Source organism: Chlorocebus sabaeus, chromosome 3, assembly GCF_047675955.1.
Source record: "Chlorocebus sabaeus isolate Y175 chromosome 3, mChlSab1.0.hap1, whole genome shotgun sequence".
Lineage (NCBI taxonomy): Eukaryota > Metazoa > Chordata > Mammalia > Primates > Cercopithecidae > Chlorocebus > Chlorocebus sabaeus.
The window spans coordinates 56,032,102-56,055,969 of NC_132906.1; the positions used below are offsets into that span (position 1 = coordinate 56,032,102).

The window sequence follows — 23,868 nt, forward strand, 5'->3', positions numbered from 1 at the left end:
AAGACCTATGACTCAGAACACAAGATTCCTTGCAAAATATTACTTTGACAATGTACCTGGTCACCGAAAAGCACTAACAGAGGTGTACAAGTAGATTAATATTATTTTCATATTTGCTAACACATTTCATTCTGCAGCCCTTGGATTAAGTAGTCATTTTGACTTTCAATTATTATTATTAAAGAAATATATTTCATAAAGTTATAGCTGCCATAGGTAATGATTACTTTGATGTACCTACACAAAGTAAATTGATAACTTTCTGAAAACTAGATACCCTAGAACCCTGAGAACATCTGTGATTCATGGGAGGAGGTCAAAGTATTAATATTAACATGAGTTTGGAATAAGTTGATTTCATCCACATGGATGACTTGGAGGTGTTTAAGACTTCAGTGGAGGAAGGAATTGTAGATGTGGTGGAAACAGCAAGAGAACTAGAATGAGAAGTGAAGCTTGAAGACATGATGGAATTGCTTCAATCTCATAAAATTTTCATGGGTGAGGAGTTGCTTTTTCCAGATAAGCAAATGGTTTCTTTAGATGGAATCTACTCAAGGTAAAGATGCTGTCCACACTGTTGAAACAACAACAAAGGATTTAGAATATTTCATGAACGTAGTTGAGCATGCACAGGCAGGGTTTGAAAGCACTGATTCCAATCATGAAAGCAGTTCTACCATGGGTAAAACACTATCAAAGAGCATCGCATGCTATACAGAAATCTTTTATGAAAGAAGAGTCAACTGATGCGGTAAACTTCATTGTCTTATTTTAGGAAATTGCCACAGCCACCCAAATCTCAGCAAAGACCACCTTGATCAGTCAGTGGCCATCAACAACCAAGGCAAGACCCTTCAGCAGCAAAAAGATTAAGATTTGCTGAATGTCCAGATGATTGGTAGCATTTTTTAGCAATAAACTCGTTTAAAATTAAGGTATATACATTGTTTTTAGATGTAATGGTCTTGCACACTTCATAGAATACAGCAGAGCATAAACAAAACTTTAATATGTACTGGGAAACAAAAAAATTGTATGACTTGCTTACTTGCAATATTTGCTTTATTGCGGTGCTCTGGAACCAACTCTGCAACATCTCTGAGGTGTGTCTGTATTTTCAGGATATTTCTTCAATGCTCTTTCTCTCTCTCTCTTTTTTTTTTTTTTTTTTTTACATAAATAAAGGAGAACCAAAGGTAGAACTTACTTTTCAGAACTAATCAAACTGTATCACTGTAACACATAGTTTTTAGACACAGAATAAATGGTTCGGTTTTAAGCACACAGTTTCTCTGCTTGAATTACTCAAGTAATTACGTCTCTGCAGATCAGGGTACATTTAGTGCATATCTGTAGAACTGGATCATTTCAGTAAAACAGAGAGTCTGCATAATCACATTCGCTCCATGTTAAGAGACAACTGAGAACATGACAGAACAGCACTCAACTCCATGTCTCCTTCCTTATTTAAAAAAAAAAAAAAAAAAAAAAAGTGCCAGGTTATCCCATGAATTCTTCCCAAAGTGTTAACATGGAATTGAAATAAAGTCATATGAAATAGCATAAAAAATGTGAAAGAGTGTAATGTATGAAACTCGAATGTCTAACCACTTAAAATACAACACAGCTTTTATGTGAACAAATAACAGTAATTCCCATTTTATCTAAATGAATGCTAGAACAGTTAAACAGGCTTGAAAATCCAGTACCACAGAAAGAAGTGAGGAGTTGCACCAGTGAGAAGGTGAGAAAGGGAAGAAGACAAAGCAGCCAGTTAAAAGTGAGAGAGCCCAGAGGCTTCTCCCCTTGACCACTCCTCTCCTGCCCAAATCAACATTCTTATTTTACATCACAAGTAACAGTTTTCTTGTACAAACTAACGGAGTAATGTAGCCTCTCTTACTGGAAAATAAGCCTCTCTTACTGTCCCACAGTACCTTGCACAGGATAAGCCCCATTCCCATCAGTGTTTTCCACACTATCTCCATCCAGCTTATAACACCCTTTCATCTTTTACCTCTTCTCCAAACCTTTACTAGTCAACTCTGTTTCCACCTCTAACATGAGGCCAGAACTTCCTTATACTAATATTAACGTCTACCTCTTTATTTTATTTTTTATTTTTTGAGACCGAGTCTCACTCTGTCGCCCAGGCTGGAATGCAGTGGTGCGATCTCGGCTCACTACAACCTCTGCCTCCCGGGGTTCAAGCAATTCTCTTGCTTCAGCCTCCTTAGTAGCTGGGACTACAGGTGTGTGCCACCATGCCCAGCTAAATTTTTATTTTATTTTTAGTAAAGACAGAGTTTCACCATGTTAGCCAGGATGGTCTTGATCTCCTGACCTCATGATCCGCCTGCCTCAGCCTCCCCAAGTGCTGGGATCTCTTTTTTTTTTTTTTTCAGACAGAGTCTCACTCTGTCTCCAGGCTGGAGCGCAGGGTCATGATCTCGGCTAACTGCAACCTCTGCTTCCCAGGTTCAAGTGATTCTCCTGACTCAGCCTCTCGAGTAGCTGAGATTACAGGCACACACCACCACACCCAGCTAATTTTTGTATTTTTAGTAAAGATGGGGTTTCACCATGTTGGCCAGGATGGTCTTGATCTCTTGACCTCATGATCTGCCTGCCTTGGCCACCCAAAATGCTGGGATTACAGGCCTGAATCACCACGCCTGGCCAACATCTGCCTCTTAAGTCCATGATGATTTGGGGATCTTGTCTATCCGGTTTTTACTGAAAACTGTAAACTGTATACAGGCACTTGAAATATGCAGGCAGTTAAACCTTTTAGCTAAAGGTTAAGTGTCGGAAGTTCTGGGCGATAATCTCACAATGGTTACAGTTATCTCTGAGATTTAAGCAAGCGATCATTATGTTTTCAAGTGAAATATGGTGATCACAATACTCTATTCCATCTTCTCAATGAATTGAGAAAATACCAAATGGTAACACACAAGAAAGTGCTCTCAATTATGCAAGGGGTATATACAAATGGAAAGAAGTACTTGTTGCTATTTTTCTTGACACCACAAACACTGAATAACTCAGAGGAAGCACATTTCCAACACCAAGGAAATGCAAGCCTAAATTAACCAAATCAGTTTCTATCTCCTAATCAACAATTTCAGTAAGCATTTTTCATGAAACATGATAAAATAATGAGATAATTCTTCAAGACCTGCAAAAATAAATGATTTCCCATGACTGTCTTACCTAACGTTTTTGGCATTTAAGTTGCAGCTTTGTATTACAAAAAAAGCATTGTTAAACATAGCTGATTCTGACACTGAGAAGCTGGGTGATCCTAAAGTTCCTTAACCATTATTAATTACAGCTGTCTTCACTGGTAAAGTGGCAATGATCACCACAAGATTACTAGGGTGTTAAATAATATAAACGCCCAAGCACATAAAAGCATTCATAAATAGTACCCCCCATAGACATTCTTATTGAAAATTTAATATTAGGATCACTCTCCAAGCAAACTGTGGGGCTCCTTCAAGTCAGATTCTTGCCTACCTTTGTCCCTGATAACTCACACCACTTTGTTGACTAAAAATAAATGTGTCTGAAATCAAGCTGAGAAGAGAATTAATCCACATGATACAATTTGAGCTCAATTAAGTGCTAAATTGGGTGGGTAGTGATTGTAAGTAGATTCAATAAAAGTGTAAACACAAGAGAGATCAATGGAAATGCTTTCTGGAAGAGGGATTTTGTGCTGGTACTTGTAAGACAACTATGACTGAAACTAAAGGAACACAGGAGGGTGCTTCAGGTTGAAGTCACTGCTATTAGCTAAGAAATATTACATATATTAACTTCTTTACTTTCCCAGAAACTCCATGAGGTAGATATTATTATAATCCCCATTTTACAGATAAAGACACTGAGACAGATTAAGTAGCTTGCCCAGGTTACCCAAAGTGTCAGAGTAGGACATAAATACAGAAAATCTGGCTTCAAAATCCACACATTGAATCACACAGTATAAGATCTATTTATCAGAAAAGTGAGTACATCTCACTGTGTCAGCTGCAAACAACAGAATCCTCTCCATATAGTTTAAGTGGATAGAGATATTTTTTCATGTATCAGCCCAGAAATCTCAGTAGATCAGAGAATCAGCCAGGAACAACACGGGTGGGACAAAGCGCAAGCACACTAGGTCTGTTCCAGTAAAAATACCACTGCTGCCACCTCCAAATATGTGGTGCCAGAAATGTCACAGCCTCCGCCACAACGCCGTTAAGTCCTAACCATTGCACCTGCCCAAACAGCTGTTCTTCCGTGTGCGGGCAGCCTTACATTGCTCCCTTCTGCATCCCTTTCAGGCATGGTGCAGCACATGGGCAACATGTCCATATCCTAGCAGCAAGAGAGTCTAGGAGATGCAGATGAAAAAATAAAGATTCTATCTTGGGAGGACTGGAATCACAATACAAGAAGCTAACGAAATGTCAAGATGATAAATAAAAGATGTCGGGCAATCACAAAAGGCCACTACACACCCTGATCACAAGCAGGCTGAAAGGTTCTGAGAAATAAAGTCAGCTATATCAAGTAGGGTCCGATTATACAGGTGCAACTGCATTTGAAAACAATTTACTCTGTCCAGTAAAAGCCATAGGTCTCTTACAACAGCAAGACATCGTTCAGGGCATAATGTAAAGATGATTGGTTCAAAAATTGCAAGTGCCAGAAACTTGAATTTTTTCCCTACCATTTATAAATGTTATATCATAAAAGCATAGTTATATGCATCTTTTTTTTAAAAAAAGCAAATATCTATTAAATAAACTCTATTAAACAAACTGGCCACATCATACATTATTTTTGCCTCTTACAGTTCTCTTAAATTTCTTCAAGGATCATTTTCTAAGACAATGGAGACACTGAATGCTAATAATGTTTTATGTTTTTGGAAACAATTTGAAATAAAATACTAGATATTAACTAGAAATTTTTTTTATTCAATTTGGGAAACAGAAACTTTTTAAAAAACCATCATTCATTTAACTGTCACAACCATATATGTTTCTGAATAACATCTGAAATGTTTTCTACAGTAACAATTGTTTTTAGTAGTTCATGTTTAAGGAAAGATAGCCACATATGATAAGACACAGTATTTCTGAGTAAAATCCAGAATACAGAATTAAACACACCTATTTTAAAATGTCAATTATTGGTAATAGGTAAATATATAACAGCACAACATCAATGTTTTAATTTTACAGTATAAACAAACAGACTGGTAGTACCAATATTATCAATTTTTTCCTGACAACACAGTAATAAAGCACAGCAATACTTTGGAGCATCATTAATATTAAATCTTTTTTCAACATCTATGTGAATAACTGGAAACTCTTTTTTTTTTTTTTTTTTTTTGGTGAGATGGAGTTTCGGTCATTGCCCAGGCTGGAGTGCAATGGCATGATCTTGGCTCACCCACATCCTCCACCTCCCAGGTTCAAGCAATTCTCCTACCTCAGACTCCTGAGTAGCTGGGATTACAGGCATGTGCCACCAGGTCTCGCTAATTTTTTGTATTTTTAGTAGAGACGGAGTTTCTCCATGTTGGTCAGGCTGGTCTCAAACTCCCAACCTCAGGTGATCCACCCACCTCAGCCTCCCAAAGTGCTGGCATTACAGGTATGAGCCACTGCCCTGGCCGCATATTTCAATTTTCACATCTGAAATATTTTATATCACAAAACTCAGGAGAAATGCAGATTAACAACAAATGCAATGGCAGTTACTTTTTACTGATTACTTGACATATCGTGTACTATGCTAAGTATTATGTATACAATTTCACTTATTCTTGCTGAATTCATACATTTTATTATACCTGAATTTAAACAGAAAAATGTTTTACATCGCTCTCAGACACATTTCTACAGCTCAAAAACACTGCATAGAAATGTGAATATACCCAAGGGCAATAATCCAAAGAAGATTAAGGTAAAATCTCTATTTATATATATTTATGTTGTATAGAAGTCAGAAGCTACTATGGCAAATAAAATTTGAGGGGAGAAGAGCAAATTTAGCATAGACACGCAATGTCAATGGAAAGAAATAACTGTCTCTATATCTATCTTCTAACTTGATAAAACAACATCCATTAAGGGTTTTGATGACGATGTCTACGAAAATAGTGTTACTTTGCAAAATTGCTTATGGTGAAAGAATGTTAAATTTTCAGCAATATGTAAGTATTTGTGAGTATAATGCTGATTGGGGAAAACTATAACCTTGAAAATATATCTATGATCAGAACCAGCAGCCCCTGCACTGTTCACAGAAAATGCTTTACCTCAAATACTTTGCTTTTTTTTTTTTTTAACCATTTACAATAATATATTGACTATTTTTAAGTAGTCTGAATACTCATCTTTTATATGAAATTTATAACAAAACTTCAGGCAACCTAGAAGGCTCATTGTACTATCTTGTTAGAGCTGACTTTGCTAAGGAAGGCTTGAGGTTTTAAATGCACAGTTGCATTAATTCATTTCAAGTTAAAAATAAAATGTATAACCAAGGTTAAAAAAAAGAATAAATTCCTTCTATATCTGAATTTTAAAGAAACAAGACTTGCTTATTTAGCAGATATAGGCTTTAAAGAGTGAATAATCTCAATTATTATCTTCACGAATTTCCTGAAAAATATATAATTAGTTATGACAAGAACATGGCAATGAAATTGGAGTTTGAGAGTTAAAAAGAAAATCAGTCATAGAGACTATGAGTCATCTTGAACATTATAGTTCATTTAAGATAGCTGAAAAGAAGTTCATATTTCCTTATGACACTTTCTTCGCATTTTCTTAAGACAACAGACAGGACTGACCAATGACAGTGAACACAGTTTCATTCTTCTATAGCCACAGATATGATCACTTAGTGAGACATTAAACTCATCAAAATTGTCACCAGGTCGCATGCCTTCAGAGCACAGCATTTTTCTCAGTGATGATTCTCTGACATAATTTGTAAAGAAAACAAAAAACCTGTTGACATCTTTATTGTTACGTAAGTTTCTCAAAACACTAGGGGAGTCTTCCAGAAGTTGAATCTAATATGTGGTGTCAGTTCTGCTCAATCTATTGATTTCTAAAATTGATAGACACACAGTGAAATAGAATTTTGCCCATGTGGTGACCAGGGATTATTTCTGGCCATCAAGTAAATACAAACATTATTTCATATAAAACAAACATATCTTATGTAGTAAAATACGTTTTAATACTATGAAATTAAGTTGAAAGAATGATCAAGAGTTCACATTTACTGTAGGATACTGCATAAAAGGGCCTGTGACTCTAGTTAGGCAAATTTGCATTTACTGGGGTACTAAACAAAATCTTTTCACAAGATCTATATTAGATTCTTCTTACACATCAATATATTAATAGGAATAATGTCTGATATCAGATCATGTCCAATGTGATAACTAGTTACAATGATCAAAACCGAGTTACAAATACAAATACCCTGAATGACGAAAAGACTGATTCACAAGACACAGACTACATTCAGTGCCTGTTACTTACTGGTTGTGTGATCTTATGTGCACGATATATCTGCAATATTATTTACTAATAAAAATAATATTACATCTACTCAAAGGATTACTAAGGCAGACAAGCATGTGAAATTATTATGTTTTCTTAATGAATTGACATCCTCATCATTATGAAATGCTCAATTTTATCTCTGGTTATATTATTGTTCTGAGACCTAATTTGATATGAATATAGGCACCAACATTTTGGTTTTGCTGTTATTTAGTGTTTGCATAATGTATCTTTTTCCATCCTTTCACTTTTTATCTTAAAAGAATGTTTACCAGAGAATTATTATGTTCCAGGAAGAAAACATTCTAAACTATTAATAGCTTTTATTTCAAGATGTGATCATGTCCTTTAATTTCTCTTGATGGGTTTTTTTATAGATATTTAAACTTTTCTAAAATAAAATGTTATCAGACATAAGAATTCCAGTTTTCTGATCTCAGGACAGGCCTTGTACACAGGCAATCAACAGGACTGGCATGGCTAAACATGAATAGTCTCACTTTTCATATGAAACTTCTTCCTGCAGAGTTAGAAGAAGGATGCTGTTAAAGCCAAAATTCATTTAAGTTTTCATGGTAAGTACAAGGAAGGACATATACTCATACATGGTTGCTGCTATAACAAACAGATTTCTTAAAAAGTCACTGCCCCTTTCAACTATACAAAGCAATCTGCTCAAGTCTTCCCTTAGACAGTTTAGGAATTCATATTTGCTCTCCTACACAGTTACAAATCCTAAGCCCTCTGGTTCAAAAAAATGTTTTTTCTTTTAATTCTTAATTGTGGTAAAGAACATATAACATAAAATTTACCCTCTTAACCATTTTTAAGTGTACAACTCAGTAGTGTTAACCATATTCACAACATTGTGTAACAGATGTCTAGAGCTTTTTTCATCTTACAAAACTGAAACTCTGTACTCACAGGACAACTTCCTATCTCCGTCTCCCCCAACACCTGGCAACTTCATTCTACTGTTGAAGATTTTGACTACTCTAGAATGTACCATCTTGCTACCTGCACTCTGTTCCTTTTGCCTTTTCTTCTTTTAGATAAACTGAGGGGCTTTTTTGGCAGTGTTTCTGGTTCATCTCCAGGTTGTTTTGTGTGTATGGTTGCTCTAGAATTTACAACATAAACCTTTATCACAAGTTATCACTCATGACTTAATGACCTACCGTCAAATAATACCACACCATTTCACATGTGGTGGGAGAACTCTACCTATACTTCCTTCCATAATCCTGCCCTGTGCTGTCATTACTACTCATTTTCATTCAATATGTCATGAACTCCACCATAAATTGTTATATTTGCTTTCAGCAGTCAACCTTTAAAAAGATTTTAAAATTCTTTTATATTGACCCATATGTTTACCATTACTCATTTCTTGTATAAATCTAAATTCCTACCTAGTATCCTTTTCTTTCTGCCTGCAATTTCTTTCTTCTTTCCTGACTGATTTCAGATAAGAAGACTGATTTATCTTCCTTCATATGTAAGGTGTATTTTTCGCCCCCTGGCTGCTTTTAAGACTATGTCCTTCATTACTTGTTTCCGGCAACTTGATTATTATGTGTTTTAGTGACATTCATTCTGCTTGGGGCTCATTAAACTTCCTGGGATTTGTGAGTTTATAGTTTCTATCCTATCTGAACAACGTCCAGCTTTTCTTCTTCAAATATTGTTTCTGATCTCCCTCTTCTTAAAAGTCCAATTGTATGTATGATAAGCAACTTTATATTGTTCCACAGCTGCTTACTGAAGCTCTGTTTTTATCTTCAGTCCCTATTTCTTTTCTCTATGCGCTTTGTGCTTTATTTTGAATAGGTGTTTATTTTTATTTATTTATTTTGAGACAGATGCAGTCTCACTCTTGTCACCCAGGCTGGAGAGCAGTGGCACAATCTCAGCTTACTGCAGGCTCCACTCTCCTGCCTCAGCCTCTAGAGTAGCTGGGATTACAGGCATGAGCCACGATGCCTGGCTAATTTTTGTACTTTTTATTTTTTAGTGGCGACAGGGTTTTGCCATGTTGGCCAAGTTGGTCTCGAACTCCTGACCTCAAGTGACCCACATACCTCGACCTCCCAATGTGCTGGGATTACAGGCAAGAGCCACTGTGCCTGGCCTATTTCGGATAGTTTTTATTGCTATGTATTCAGACATTGATCTTTTTTAATGCAGTATCTATTAATGTCATCCACTGTATTTTTAAAATTTTAAATACAGTATGATATGCTTTGGAATTTTTTTCCCCTTCAAATTTCATGTGGAAATGTGACCTCCAATGTTAGAGTTGGGTCTAGTGAGAGGTGCTGGGCCATGGGGGCAGATCTCTCATTAATGACTTGGTGTTGTCTTCATAGTAATGAATGCATTCTCACTCTGAGTTCACAAGCTGTTATCCTGGCACCACCTCCCTCACACCACATGAGGCACCAGCTCCCACTCTGCTTTCTGCTGTGATTGATTGATTGATTGATTGATTGATTGATTTTTTTGAGACAGAGTCTCGTGTTGCTCAGGCTGATGTGCAGTGATGGGATCTTGGCTCACTGCAACCTCCACGTCCCGAGTTCTAGCAATCCTCCCACCCCAACCTCCGGAGTAGCTGGGACTACAGGCATGTGTCACCACGCCTGGCTACTTTTTGTACTTTTTGTAGAAATAGGGTTTCACCACATTGTCCAGGCTAGTCTTGAACTCCTGCGCTCAAGTGATCCACCTCCCTTGGCCTTTCAAAGTGCTGGGATCACAGGCGTGAGCACTTGGCCTCAGGTATTTCTTTACAGCAACGCAAAAATGGACATACACAGTATATGTTTCATCTGTTTCATTTTTTATCATTTTGTACCTTCCATTTCTCATCATTTTCAGGTTTTCCTTCACATTCGTGAGCATATAAGATACAAAATAGATGTTTTAAGATTCTTGCCTATTATTTGTCATTTCTGGATGTGTTTCTATTGATTCATTTTTAAAACTTGACTATAAGTTCTATTTTCCTGCTTCTTTGCACATCTGGTAATTTTGACCGGATGCCAGACATTGTGATTTGTACATCATTCAGCACTAGATCGTGTATTCTTTGGAGTGCATTTTTGTTCTGATATATAGTTGAGTGACTTGCAGATCAATTTGGTCCTTTCAATGCTTGTTTCTAAGGTTTGTCAGGGTAAGTCCAGAGCAGTCTATTCCAGGACTAAGGACCACTAAGCTGTGACCCTTCCAAGCCCTCTTCCCAATGCCTCACATATGAAGAGGTTGCTCCACCCTGATTTCTGTCAGCTTTATGTGAGCTCCAAGAATTGTTCAACCCACTGCTGTCCGGCTGGCCTTTCCTTGCCTTCCTCAATACACAGGAAGATAAGTACTCACCAAACCCTTTAGTGGGCCCCTCTGGAGATCTCCAGAGCTCTCTCTTTGTGCAATTCCCTCCTCTACGCTATTGTTCTTCTCACAAACTAGTTGTCTTAACTTCTCCAAATATCAAACTCTGCCTGCTTAGCTCAGTGAGACTGTGAGGCCCTATGTGGGTTCTTCCTCCCTGCTTTGCTGCCCGGAAGGTATCTCCAAGCAGTAACCGGAGGCCACTGTAGAGTTCCTCATGTTTTCTGCTCTCCTCTCACGGACCACCACTTGTTGTCCAATATATGAAAAAATATCTCTTCTTTCATCTGAGTTTCTAGTTGTTTATGGTGGGAGTCAATTCCCACAGGAGTTAATATTTCGTGGTCAGAAGTAAAACTCCTCCAAAGGTTAAACAGGATATTTTGGCCGGAGGCAGTGGCTCACGCCTGTAATCCCAACACTTTGGGAGTCGAAGGCGGGCGGATCACAAGGTCAGGAGATTGAGACCATCCTGGTCAACATAGTGAAACCCCGTCTCTACTAAAAGTACAAAAATTATCTGGGCATGGTGGCATGTACTTATAATCCCAGCTACTTGGGAGGCTGAGGGAGGAAAATCGCTTAAACCTGGGAGGTGGAGGTTGCAGTGAGCTGAGATCGTGCCACTGCACTCCAGCCGGGCAACAGAGCAAGACTCTCTCTCAAATAAATAAATAAATAAATAAGGATATTTTTTGTGATGCACTTTATCAACTCTGAACCAGCATGCAAACTAGCTCAAAAAAACACATCTACAGAGAAAACATGCTTGACGGTTCAGAATTTTTTAAAAAAATTCTTCCACAAAGACAAGGAGACAAAGCAGACCATGGCCTTGTAGAAGCTGAAATATTCTGGAAAGGTTAATTTGCCTGAAATCAAAATGCTCAAATTACTCAGAGCATGAAATTTCCTTTAAAAATCTTCCTTTTTACAAAGCACTGACCCTATAAAAATGCAAATAACTCGTGGAAAGGACACTTTACATTCTCTTCAATTAATGAGATTGTGGTTAGAATTGGTCATCTGTTGGCACCTTGAACCATTACAGCACCATCAGAGGGCAGGGACATCTGGATTGTGGGTGGCAGGAGAATGAAGTTGAAAGAGAAAGTACATTGCTAAAGGGAAGAAGGGCAGACTTCTCAACTTCATAGCTTTGCCCGGGGCAGGCCCTGAGGGAAAGGATTTGTCTGCCTGCTATATTTCCCTTGGGTACTATCTGTAATTACTATCACAGCTCATTGATTTTCAATTCCTTCTATTAATATATTTATTGGCCATTCTGACATTATTAAAATCAGTCCAACTCTGCATCTTTAGTGGAGGATATCTCTTCTTAAAATATCAGTCTTGCAAGAGCAGATATTTCTTTCTGCTTAAAAAAAAAAAATGGTCTTCTCACATTAGACATAACACAGCAACTGCAAATGTTTTTCTTTGAAGCCAGGTAGTGACATGCACAGATTTCACTACAGATCAAAAGATCTCAAGCAGTGGGTCATCAGAGAATATTAAATGATAAGCAAATTCATATTTCCAAGATAATTCTACCAATTTAGCCAAATGCTGGCCCCTGTTCCACAGCAGGAGAGGAAATAATGAGCCCCTGTTAAAGGGTAATGCAAGTGGCATTTTTAATAATACCCTTTTTTCACTTCTGATAAAGTCATTAAAGTAACACTGTCTTACTAAGCCTTTACACACAGATGTAAACTAGATCGTTAGTGTAAAATTAAATAGGTTTGCTGAGGTAAAAAGTTAGGTTAATTGTTGGGTTTTTTCCCCTTAATGCTACTGAATTTTAATGTAATTTATTTCCTGCCTTAAGTAAACATTCCATAGCACATTTCCAGGTTCAGCTACAATACTTGCACTCATGTATATTTTTTATTAAGCCTAAGGACTGGAGTCTTTTACAAAAAAGCACCCGTCTCCAAATCCTCTCAATTCCACAGTGTGGCAAACAGTCTGACTTACAACAAATAGCACATGAATGAATCACCATTTATTGAGCCCTGCCTATTCATAAGCTCCTGTGCTGAGATGATGAGGAATAACAAGAAACATAAAGCATAAGCTCTGCTCTTAAGGAAGTTACATTACAGCTGGCTTCATAATGCTAGTCAGCTCTTTGTGATATAGAAATAGCTTCAACACTTTGTTATTAATGTCCTGCAGAATGGTTTCTAAAAGTTACTGCAAGCTGCCTCTAGGGAAAAGACCAAGTCTCTCTTATCCTCTTTTGTTCTGCCTCTTAAATGAGGGAGTGCATAGGAATCTCTGGTCTGGCCAAGGTGGATATTTCCCGGTAGTTAAGGCATGGAGTATTGACGTGATCCTATACTTGTCTGTGGCAATGCCTGCACCCCTCCTAGTTTCATGGCTATGGCAAAGAGGCATTAAGCTCTCTTCCCCAAGGATAACAGAAAGGAGTCTGACTTCCACTCAATTACTGACTGCTTAGAGCACTTAAAATTAGCAAAACACCCAATCTCTTTCCCTGTTTCTGCCACACTATTGCCACTCTTCTCTACCGGCCCATGGATCAGAACTGTACCTGGTTCTACAGGAGAGAAGAGAGGCAGGATAACCAATGGCTTCAACACCCTTGCAATTAGTGTAGACACTCAGGTCAGCTCCTTCCCTGCGGCAGATTCCTCAGACTTAGGAAATAAACAGTGAGGGTGACTAAGAAATGTTGCTTTCAGGTCTCCCTCTCAGTCCTCTGCACCTATGTAGTTTTCAAAAATAATTTTATTTAGAGTTCATCTTTTCTTTTTAAAACATTTTAAGAATTTCAAATACACAAAATTAGGCAGGGTAAACTATTTTCATTTCTTTGGTTCCATTATTCTGTTTTTATTCTGTTACTGACATTATTATTTGTGTTCCATTATTTCACATCATAAACTTTAATCAGAATTTGAAACATTCTTCCAGATACGCTTAAATGAAAATTCAAATGAAAAAAAAAAGGGGGGTTCTGTTTTCAGATCTACCCTATATCTACTTGGAGAATTATGAATTAACACAGATGTCGAAATCTTACTAGATACCTCATGAGGATTGCAGCAACATAAATGAAAGTAATAGGGCCTTTTTCTCCCGTTTTTCTTCTAAAGGAGAACACTGACTCAGCACCCACCAAAGGCAGGCAGGCTCCTGCGAGGATGGGTGGTTAATTCCACCTTCCAGGTGAGTAGGATTAGAGGAGACTAAGCATGACCCACACAGCTGGTACCAGGCTGAATACCATCTGAACTCAGGTCTTTCTCACTTTGAAGTCTGTGAATTTACACTTCCATACATAGGAAGCTTCACTGCAGTAAGACTCTTAAATGCATAAATAGAAAGGCTCTGTCTCACCCCTTGCTCCTCACCAGGATCACAGAATGACAGACTTTACCTGGCAGTGAAGGCCTCATCTCCAGCACCCCCATTGTATGGATGAGGACATAAAGGCCTGGAGATAGAAAATAACTTCCCAATGTCATTCAAGCTGGTAAACTGCAGGGCCAGGAATAAAATCACGTAGTTATCTTTGGGGCAGTATCCTCTATATACTGCCTTATAGCTGGGTGTGATAGTTTTAATACTCTTCTTCTTGTTTCAGTCCTTTGCTTAATAGCATGTTAGAACATCCAAAGACTAACAGCATTTGGGAAGCTCTTGTAACAGCAGGGCGCATACACCAAAGTCACAGACAAAGTCATTCAAACACTCCTTGCTGTGCCCCTGAAGTGTATCCCAAGAGAACATGCCCTTCCTAGAGACTGCCAGCAGCATGTGCTGTGTTACCAACAAGCAAGAAGAAAACCGAAGTCACATTTCAGGTGACTGCAATAATCATCTGCCTAGCTTTCACTTAACTAAAAATGCAAGAGTCAGAGAACTCCAAACAGAAGGCACACAGAGGTGGTGCCCATATGCTACCACACCTATCCGGTTCACAGGGCTACAAGATGAGGACTCCTGTCACCAATGAGAACACGTATTTCCAATATTTACAATTTTGATTTTTACATTCACAATAACCCTATGACATAGAGCAGGTTGACAATTATCTATTGACTGGTTTTATATTTTTCACCATGCTAATTATAATGCCCAGAAAAGCTGAATAAATAATGTATTTACCATGTGCCAGAAACTATAAGAGATACAAACCAGAAATATAAGAAATAGTCCTTGTCCTCTAGGAGTTTACACTCTGATTGAAGACACAGGACCACACACACACAGCATAAATCTCATTAAGAGAATGAGGCAAGGCAGCCAGAACTTCCAGAGAAGAGACGCAGGCCTGTTCCCAGTCTGTCTTTAACCTCTGAAATGTGCTCCTCAGGTCCTGAATTCCTTGGAGGAGTGGGGAGACACGCGGAGCCCGGCTGACAGCAGAAGACCTAAAGGACTCTTTATAACACACAGCAGAGAACGACGACATGCCTTCCTGGTGCACCGATACACAAGGGGCATGTAGAGTAGCATATCTTTAAAATGCTGTGTGCAGCCTGAGAGAAATACCGGCTTTTCTTCACCAAAACATTGAGATTAGTATCTATTTCTTAAAGACAAAGTACCAAAACTAGGTTTTTCAGAGTGATTATACATTCCAACCAATGTACCACCTTCAGGTTTTCTTCAAGCTTTCTCATTCATTGCTGTGACACAGACAAGTTTCTATCACTTTTTGTTCATTGTTAATTAACATGTCTCATCTTTTTCAAAAGTCCATAATCAGCTGGGTATGGTGGCACATGTCTGAAACCCCAGCTACTTGAGAGGCTTATGCAGGAAGATCACTTGAATCCAAGAGTTTGAGTCCAGTCCGGGCAACATAGCAAGTAAAACCCTATGTCGTAAAAATAGATAAATAAACAAATGCCCATAATTGCACATGTGAGTGTAATTATTTATTAAAATTTCACTAATGTGTTTTTCTTACAAAGAATTAAACTTCAACCAGCCTTTAAGTCATAAATGAGGAAGAAGTCATGAAATATTCAAAATTCTAGTTCTCCTTATCTAAAAATAGTTCTAAGATTCTGAATATTATATGGTATATAACAACATCTTCTCCAATGAAAAACCCAGTAAAGTGGCCAAAAATGAAAGTCACCAAAATTCCAGATTTTGTTTTAAAGAAGAGTTGATTTAAAGCACTACAAGTGTTAAAATTGTTGTATTCTAATAGTGTTAAATCATCATACATTTCATTAAACACTACAGGCTGATTCTCCTGAAGCTTTGCTACAAAAGAGAATGAAATTATATCTGTCATATATTTAAGAGGTACACATAAACCCAAAAGGAAAAAAATAAAGTTCTATTTCCCTTCAACATGCACAATCTAAAATACCAACATCAACTCCATTCACAAGGAGGAAAATTGATTTTCATGCACAGGCATTAGGCAATACCTATGAACCCACAACTTTTCATGTCCCTATCTAAGGACAAAAAAAACGCTTTCTATGATAACGTGACATGGGGTTTTTACTCACACTGTAAAACTGCTGGGAATACTGGCTTTTGTTTTTTTGTGCACTTAAATCTTTCAGGTAGACCTTACCTTAAAACCGAAAAATAAAGGGGAAAGAAGTATATGGATATTGTTAAAGATTATCAGGACTGGTGACAGCAACCCACTATTCTGGCTTTGACCATTGGTCCAGGGCTAAGCTTCTAACTGATTTGCTGTAGTTTCTGCCCTCCTCCAACGTGCATAGTTCGAACAGATTATCTGTTATTTCAAGCTGAAGAAATTATTGTGAAATACAGACTGCTTTTTCACTTTTTTCCCCCATGAGCAGTGGGAAAAGGCTATCCTTTCTGAATAAGATGCTAGACTCTATATGAGTTGAGCAGAAATTTATTTTATTAAACTCATGATAATGCAACTAGATTAAGAAATGAATTAAGAAAACAGAACTCTAAAGAACTAAGACAAATCCTGCCCATGGTTAGGTTAATCAAAAAAGGTTAAAACTATCTATAAGGTTTGGAAGATATACAGAATTTAACGTAGTGAATCCAGCTAGAAAATCCAGTTGAACACATGACGTTTTCTGAAAGGTTGTCTATACTGAACCAATGTTAGCAATTGCCACAGTCTGCTCCCTCATGATCCTCTACTGCCTGTGTCTTGCACTGAATCTATATGAGTTGGTCATTATATCATGTCTAGGACCGTGGAGTCATGTTATTGGTTGATATACTCCACAAAGTTCATTTCAGAGCTAAAAACGTCAACCCAGAACACAGAGGTGAAAAGACATCTTCTACCACGATAAGGCTCTGTTCAAACACAGGCTTACAATGAAATAAATTATATTGACACGCCACACACTCCGCTACATGATGCTCAGGTAGGCAGAAGTTATTGAAGAGACCCTCTAAATACACCATCCGGATCCATAACCTTGAATGTCCTCATTATGAAATCCTTTTGGGACATCAATACCCTAACCCTTTGAGTGGGATCCCGGATGCACTCATCCACATCGATTTTTATACTCTTAACAGTGAGATTTTATTCACATTTAAAATTTCTTTTGAATGTTCAAGTACAAAACATTGCTAATTTTTAGTAATGATGTTTTAATAAGAGAGACACTGATAAGGTAAAGATTATATACATATTTATGTCCTTCTGTCAGTCACCTGTGCTGCCTCAGTGGTGGTGGTTTAATAAGATAGGTAGCCAATAGGCACTCAGCCACATGAGCAGTGCTTTATCCCTTAAAGTTGCCAATGCTGCAACCAATTATACTGCTCTTATGCTCTTAACTAAACCAGTGAAGACATTATTGTTCACTATAAAATCTATGTCATTTAAAAAAATATGCACTCGTAGTCCTTATATTTTCAGTACCCATAAATTAATTCATTGGTTTGGCTATGTATTGTTAAATAATCCTTTTGATTTAAGACATTTTTCAAATTCAGTGACCTCATCTCTATCCCCCAGTACTCCTACTGGGGGATAGTAAGAAAGGGCAGGTACAAATGTCAAAAGAGAAGCCCATCCAACAAACAGTAACATTCTCACAGCTGTACTTTGTCATTTCCTGATTAGAATCAACCAAACTATGATGACACTAAGGTTATATTCCCACCTGATTTTTTAATACTTCCTCTTTGCTTTGGATTTTTATTAGCTTTTCAAATCATTTACCAATTTAGATATAGCCATATGGTTCTCATAATGTCACTATTCCTTCCAACTTTTAGGACACTATCCCTTCCAAGGAAATAACAGTTGAAGTCGCAAATGGATACAAATCAACCACAATCTCAGATTTGTTTGTTTGTTTGTTTTAACCTGAGAGAAAAGCTTAAGCAAGGGAAACCGTAGAAGTGCTCTGCAAACCTCAGGATACTCTGCAGAAGAATGCCACTCTCATCAAAAGGAGTGGGGCATTGCTGGAAACTTGTGCTTACCCCTTGTTCAGATTCCAGAAGCTCTGTTTTGACTCTGACTGCCGGCATCCCATCAAGCATTAACATTCTGTTCTCAAAGGTGTTGATATTCTGAAAATAAAAGGGAGAGAGAAAGATTCAGCTCTAAAGCATTCAAAAGAGGACCTCTGGGAGAGTCTTCCCTCATTGTAGTACATTTAGTACTGCTAACCTAATTTTTTTAAACAATAAAGATAATTAAATGAGAATATCGGCATAACCAATTATCCCCCTACTCTGAACTTTCATTTTAAATAATGACCAAGCAGTTGAATTAATCAGTCTGATTCTCTGACCTCTGGGTTGGAGGTCAGACTGTAATAAACTGGAGTATGGAAACCTTACATTAATTTATATGGGGCTGCAACAATTCATCACACTTTCACAATAGTGGAAGGAAACAGAAGGCGAGTTTTTCTCTTTCCTTAGTTCTGGAAACTGTGTTGTGCAAAGACACCCATAAAGGAGAAAATCACATAAAAATTCATAAACTCTCATATTAGTCAAAGCCTAAATCATTTAAAAGCAAGGTAATTCCATACATTTAATTTTTATGTCATGGCAATTCTGGTCAAATGAAAATTTCTACCTATCAACCTCCAAATATCTACTTTACAAACAACCAACATAAATCTTAGATTAAGAGTGAATTTTTAGGCTGAACTAAATAACAAATAATTATTTGGTCTTTATTCTGGTATATGTTTTGCTCAATTTACCACCTCTTGAAAAGAAAATCTTATTTATATTGTAGCTCAATAACATTTCAAACACCATTTACAAAAGATTAAATCAAGGTTATTTTCTATGTAATTGTCACTGCCTTGGGGATTTTCTACAGTCAGCAACCTAGGAAGGGAGTCAGAATCACACATCAGTGCTTGCATAAGGCCTAAATCAGGCTCATATCTTTAAACATGTTTAGAATGCTAACTTCTCTGTTACATATTGACTCAACTACAAATCTGATAAAACTAAATTTGATTGAGATTTTAGAATGGTTATTTTTATTTAATTACAGAATGTAACCACAGGACACTAAAGTGGTCTTATTAAGAAAAAAAAATCAGTTTCTAAATATTTTGCCTACCTGGTGAAAAAGGTGAGTATAATTTCTAAATCTTCAAGTGTTCACTTTTAATATGGTCGCTTTTCTACAAAATAGCAAGTTAAATAAAAACAACTGGACCGGGCACAGTGGCTCACGCCTATAACCCCAGCACTTTGGGAGGCTGAGGCGGGTAGATCACCTGAGGTCAGGAGTTTGAGACTAGCCTGGCCAACACGGTGAACTCCCGTCTCTACTAAAAATACAAAAATTAGCTGGGTGTGGCGGCGGGCTCCTGTAATCCAAGCTACTTGGGAGGCTGAGGTGAGAGAATCACTTGAACCTGGGAGGTGGAGGTTGCAGTGAGCTGAGATCGCACCATTGCACTGTAGCCTGGGGAACAGGAGTGAAACTCCATCTCAAAAATAAATAAATAAAAACAACTCTCCTTTCAACAAATCATAAATTACATGTTCTTATTACCAAGTAATACCAACAGAGTGCAGTACAGTGAAACTCTACTTCTCATATTTCTTGACTCTTCTTTTTGTTAAGAAAAATGTTCCAAGAAATAAAATTTACAGTCTCTTATCATAAATATTTGCTCCAAGGAATCAACAAGGAAAAGCAAATTTACTCTGGAGTTAATGAGCATTTAAAAAGTCTACACCACCTAGTCTACTAAGTGATAAAAAAAAGAAAACAAATTACTGTCAATATTATTTCCCTATAAGTGTTCGATATTTTCAAAACTGGCAGGATACTTTTTAAAAATTTTTGCTTTTGAGTTATCCCTTTTTATCAGAATTTTACATCTTAATAGATAATTTAGAGTAGAAGGAACTGTGGTATATTACTGGTGAGCTTAGGTGAGTTGTTCTAAACTTGAAACCCTTTCATCGAGGCCTGTGGGCTGTTTTCATATGGGGCAGGGATCTCAAATCCTAACGTGTCACTGGCTTCCGTGGTTGGCAGCAGCCAGCTTGGCTTACCACCATCCAGTTTCAGGAAAGCCTTCCTGCAGCGGGCCAGCCCTCCACTCTCTGGAGTCTGGCGGCAGCTCTAGGAATCCACCTTAACAAAGCACCCTGTAGGCTGTTTGGCTGGTAGACAATGAAGGATGAACTGATATTGCTTCCTACCCTGGAGGAGTTCTTGCCCAGATGAAAAGGCAAGAAAATGCCTTATAAGGAAGGCCTAAGCAAAAGAGGAGAAAAGACAGAGAGCGATTCTGGAAAAGCAGATTTAATGAACTGTTAGAATCTGATTAGAGGCTAATGTCCCTTTTAGTGCTTTGTACTAATTTACAGCTGATATACTTCAACCATCTTCCCCACTGGCTGTGATAAACTCATTAGTTTAAAAAATGCAAGCTAACCAGAGTCTTTGAAGTTAAAAACTGATAAATCATGAAAACCTGACTGGGTCTGTGTTCCACTTAACACATTTAAATATCACTATATATTCATGATGGTTTTTCTTTAAATTTTTATTGTTCTTGAATAATTCTACATGTGTTAAAGTCAAGATGTACAGTTTAGTTTCATGTACAAGTGAAAAAAATAAAACATTCTCTATTTTTTAAGAAATCAAGTTTTCCTGGAAATCTTTCTATGATTTTCTAGAATCATTCACTGCCACAACTATAATAAACACCATAAATAACAATGTTCACAGCTGGAGAACTAAGCTTCAACTGTTAAACTCTTTCAACTAGTGCAGATTCAATCTGTATATATGCCTGTTGCAAACACATGTGAAGCATATTCATCTCTGCATTCACGGATCTAATCCCAGTTCTCATAAACAACAGCATTCAGTATCACGGCATGCTCCAAACTATCTAGGAATGTGTGTGATTTTTAAACAACACATGGTAATTACACAGAATTGACAATAGAGTCCTTGAAACAAAATATTGATAACTTTATCTCACAGAGCTAAGATCAGATACATATAATCCCAGATGACTGTAGACTTTAAATATGTAATAGAGTCTAATAATTTGGAACTGCTGTCAAACATATCTTGCCATGATCTTAATCAAAACACATTTGCTGTGGAATCAATAGCTCAACTGATTCCCAAGAGATAAATAAAATTACAGTCATCAATTTTAGTAATGTAGTATCTTTGTATATTTACAACATTTTGATGTTACACAACCCTCAAGAAATGCTCTATGTATGCTTATACACTTGTTTCACAAGTGAATTGTACCAATTAATGAAAAATCATCCACAGAATTTGTTAGTTGGCTGCTGACCAATTCCATGTGCATGGGATGGGAAGGGTACTCTTGATATCCCATTTACCAAATATGAATTGGCAACGGCCGGGCGTGGTGGCTCACTCTTGTAATCACAGCACTTTGGGAGGCTGAGGCAGGCAGGTAACTTAAGCTCAGGAGTTTGAGACCAGCCTGGCCAACATGGTAAAGCTTCGTCTCTACAAAAACTACAGAAATTAGTCAGGTTTTGTGGTGGGCGCCTGTAGTATCAGCTACTCAGGAGGCTGAGGCAGAAGAATCATTTGAACTCGGGAGACAAAGGTTGCTGTGAGCCAAGATCGTGCCACTGAACTCCAGCCTGCGCGACAGAGTGAGACCGCCTCACAAGAAAAAAAAGAAAAAGAAAGAGTTGGCAACACAGTAGTCGAGCTGACATTCGCTCTCTCTGTCAAAAACCATGTAAGCACAACAGTCATTGATCCCAACATCTCAAAATATTCTGAATGTAACATGCAGCAAGGAAAGGGACTGATCGTCAATGACCAGAACTCATAAAAACCTACAATACGGGTGACTTTCCAGGTCAACTCCTACAATGTGCCCCACTAACCTCCCAAGGCAGGTCTTTTCCTTTCTCTCCTCCTGACCTTGACTCATTTTGTACAACTGGAGTAATAAGGAGCTAGCTAGTCAATACTCAACAGTTCTAAGCTTTTAAACAAGGTTCCTGTCATTAGTCAAAAATAACTGCTGGTGTCTGTTTTGCTCTTTCTAGATACAGGATATATGATATATTTATTTAAATATGCATTCACTTTAAATCTTCATATTCAGGTACAGGTGATGAGAAATAAGAATATGTCGCCCTGCCCCATGTCCACATTATGCCACACAGTGATGTAAGGGACATATGAACAGTCAAGATTCACCACATCAAGTTGTTTGGGACACTTTCATAGCAGATTATTTATTTATTTATTTTTTTAAGACAGAGTCTCACTCTGTCACCCAGGCTAGAGTGCAGTGGCATGATCTCAGCTTACTGCAACCTCTGCCTCCCAGGTTCAGGCGATTCTTGTGCCTCAGTGTCCTGAGCAGTTGGGATTACAGTCATGCGCCACCACGCCTAATTTTTTCTATTTTTTGTAGAGACGGGGCTTCAACATGTTGGCCAGGCTGGTCTTGAACTCCTGGCCTCAACTGATTCATCTGCCTTGGCCTCCCAAAGTGCTGGGAATACAGGCATGAGCCACCAGGATGGCACAGCAGATTCTTAAAGGTTTACAATGCAAGAGTGCCAACTGGTTAAAAGTAACATCCTATGGGTACCTCTTCCTATAGAAAAAATATCAGAGATTGCAGGGCAATTAGGGGTTTGCATAAAAAAGATTTCTTAGAGAAGCCAACTGATCTCACCTCTACCCTAACAACAACAAACACCAATAACAACAGTAATTTTTTTCAAGCCCTTCTGCAGATGTGCCAGTTCCACTAATAGGTTAACAACTAACTGCAAAACGTGTGCTCATATACAAGCAAATCAGTGAATTCCTCCCTCTCTCTGGGTAAGTGTTAACAAACCTAATAGATTGAAATAATGTTTAGGTAATTATTTCAGTTGTTTACTGCTATGCAACAAATCACACAGTGGCATGAAACAACAATCATTTTATAATTACCTTGGTAACAAAAATAATACAGATATTTGCATATTTACTGTGAGCCAGACCATGTACTAAGAGTTGTGCATATAGCTGCTCATCTAATCCTCGCCGCAACCCAAGAGATTGATGCTGTATTATCTTATGTTGAGGCATCTGAGACACAAGAAGGTTAAATTGTCCAAGGCCACACAATTAGTAAGCAATACAGCTGTATTGAAAACCAATGAGTCTGACCCCAAGCCAGCAGTCTTAACCACCATACTCTATGTACCTACCTGTCCACTCACTTACCTTTCTCTATATGAATACACACTCCTAATATAATAGAAAAAAAAATATGAACACCTTATTGAAGGTCCCAACACAGACACTCTGGAATCTCAGTAACAGCTCCTCCCTGAGCTAAGCTAACTTAGTTATGGAACTAAATGTGAAACTTGTAGTCACTGGTGAGTAGCAACGATTTGGAGAATC

General features: G+C 37.7%; 1 protein-coding gene across 6 annotated transcripts in view; it reads right to left on the reverse strand.

Moving 5' to 3' along the window:
• KLF12 (KLF transcription factor 12) overlaps positions 1 to 23,868 on the reverse strand; it is a 460,616-nt gene that overhangs the window by 243,815 nt on the left and 192,933 nt on the right. For all 6 annotated transcript variants that reach the window (XM_038007736.2, XM_073014388.1, XM_073014391.1 and 3 more), the window contains one exon: positions 18,435 to 18,524. In XM_038007736.2, coding sequence (XP_037863664.1) covers positions 18,435 to 18,524 — 90 coding nt within the window. The remainder of the gene's footprint in view (positions 1 to 18,434; positions 18,525 to 23,868) is intronic.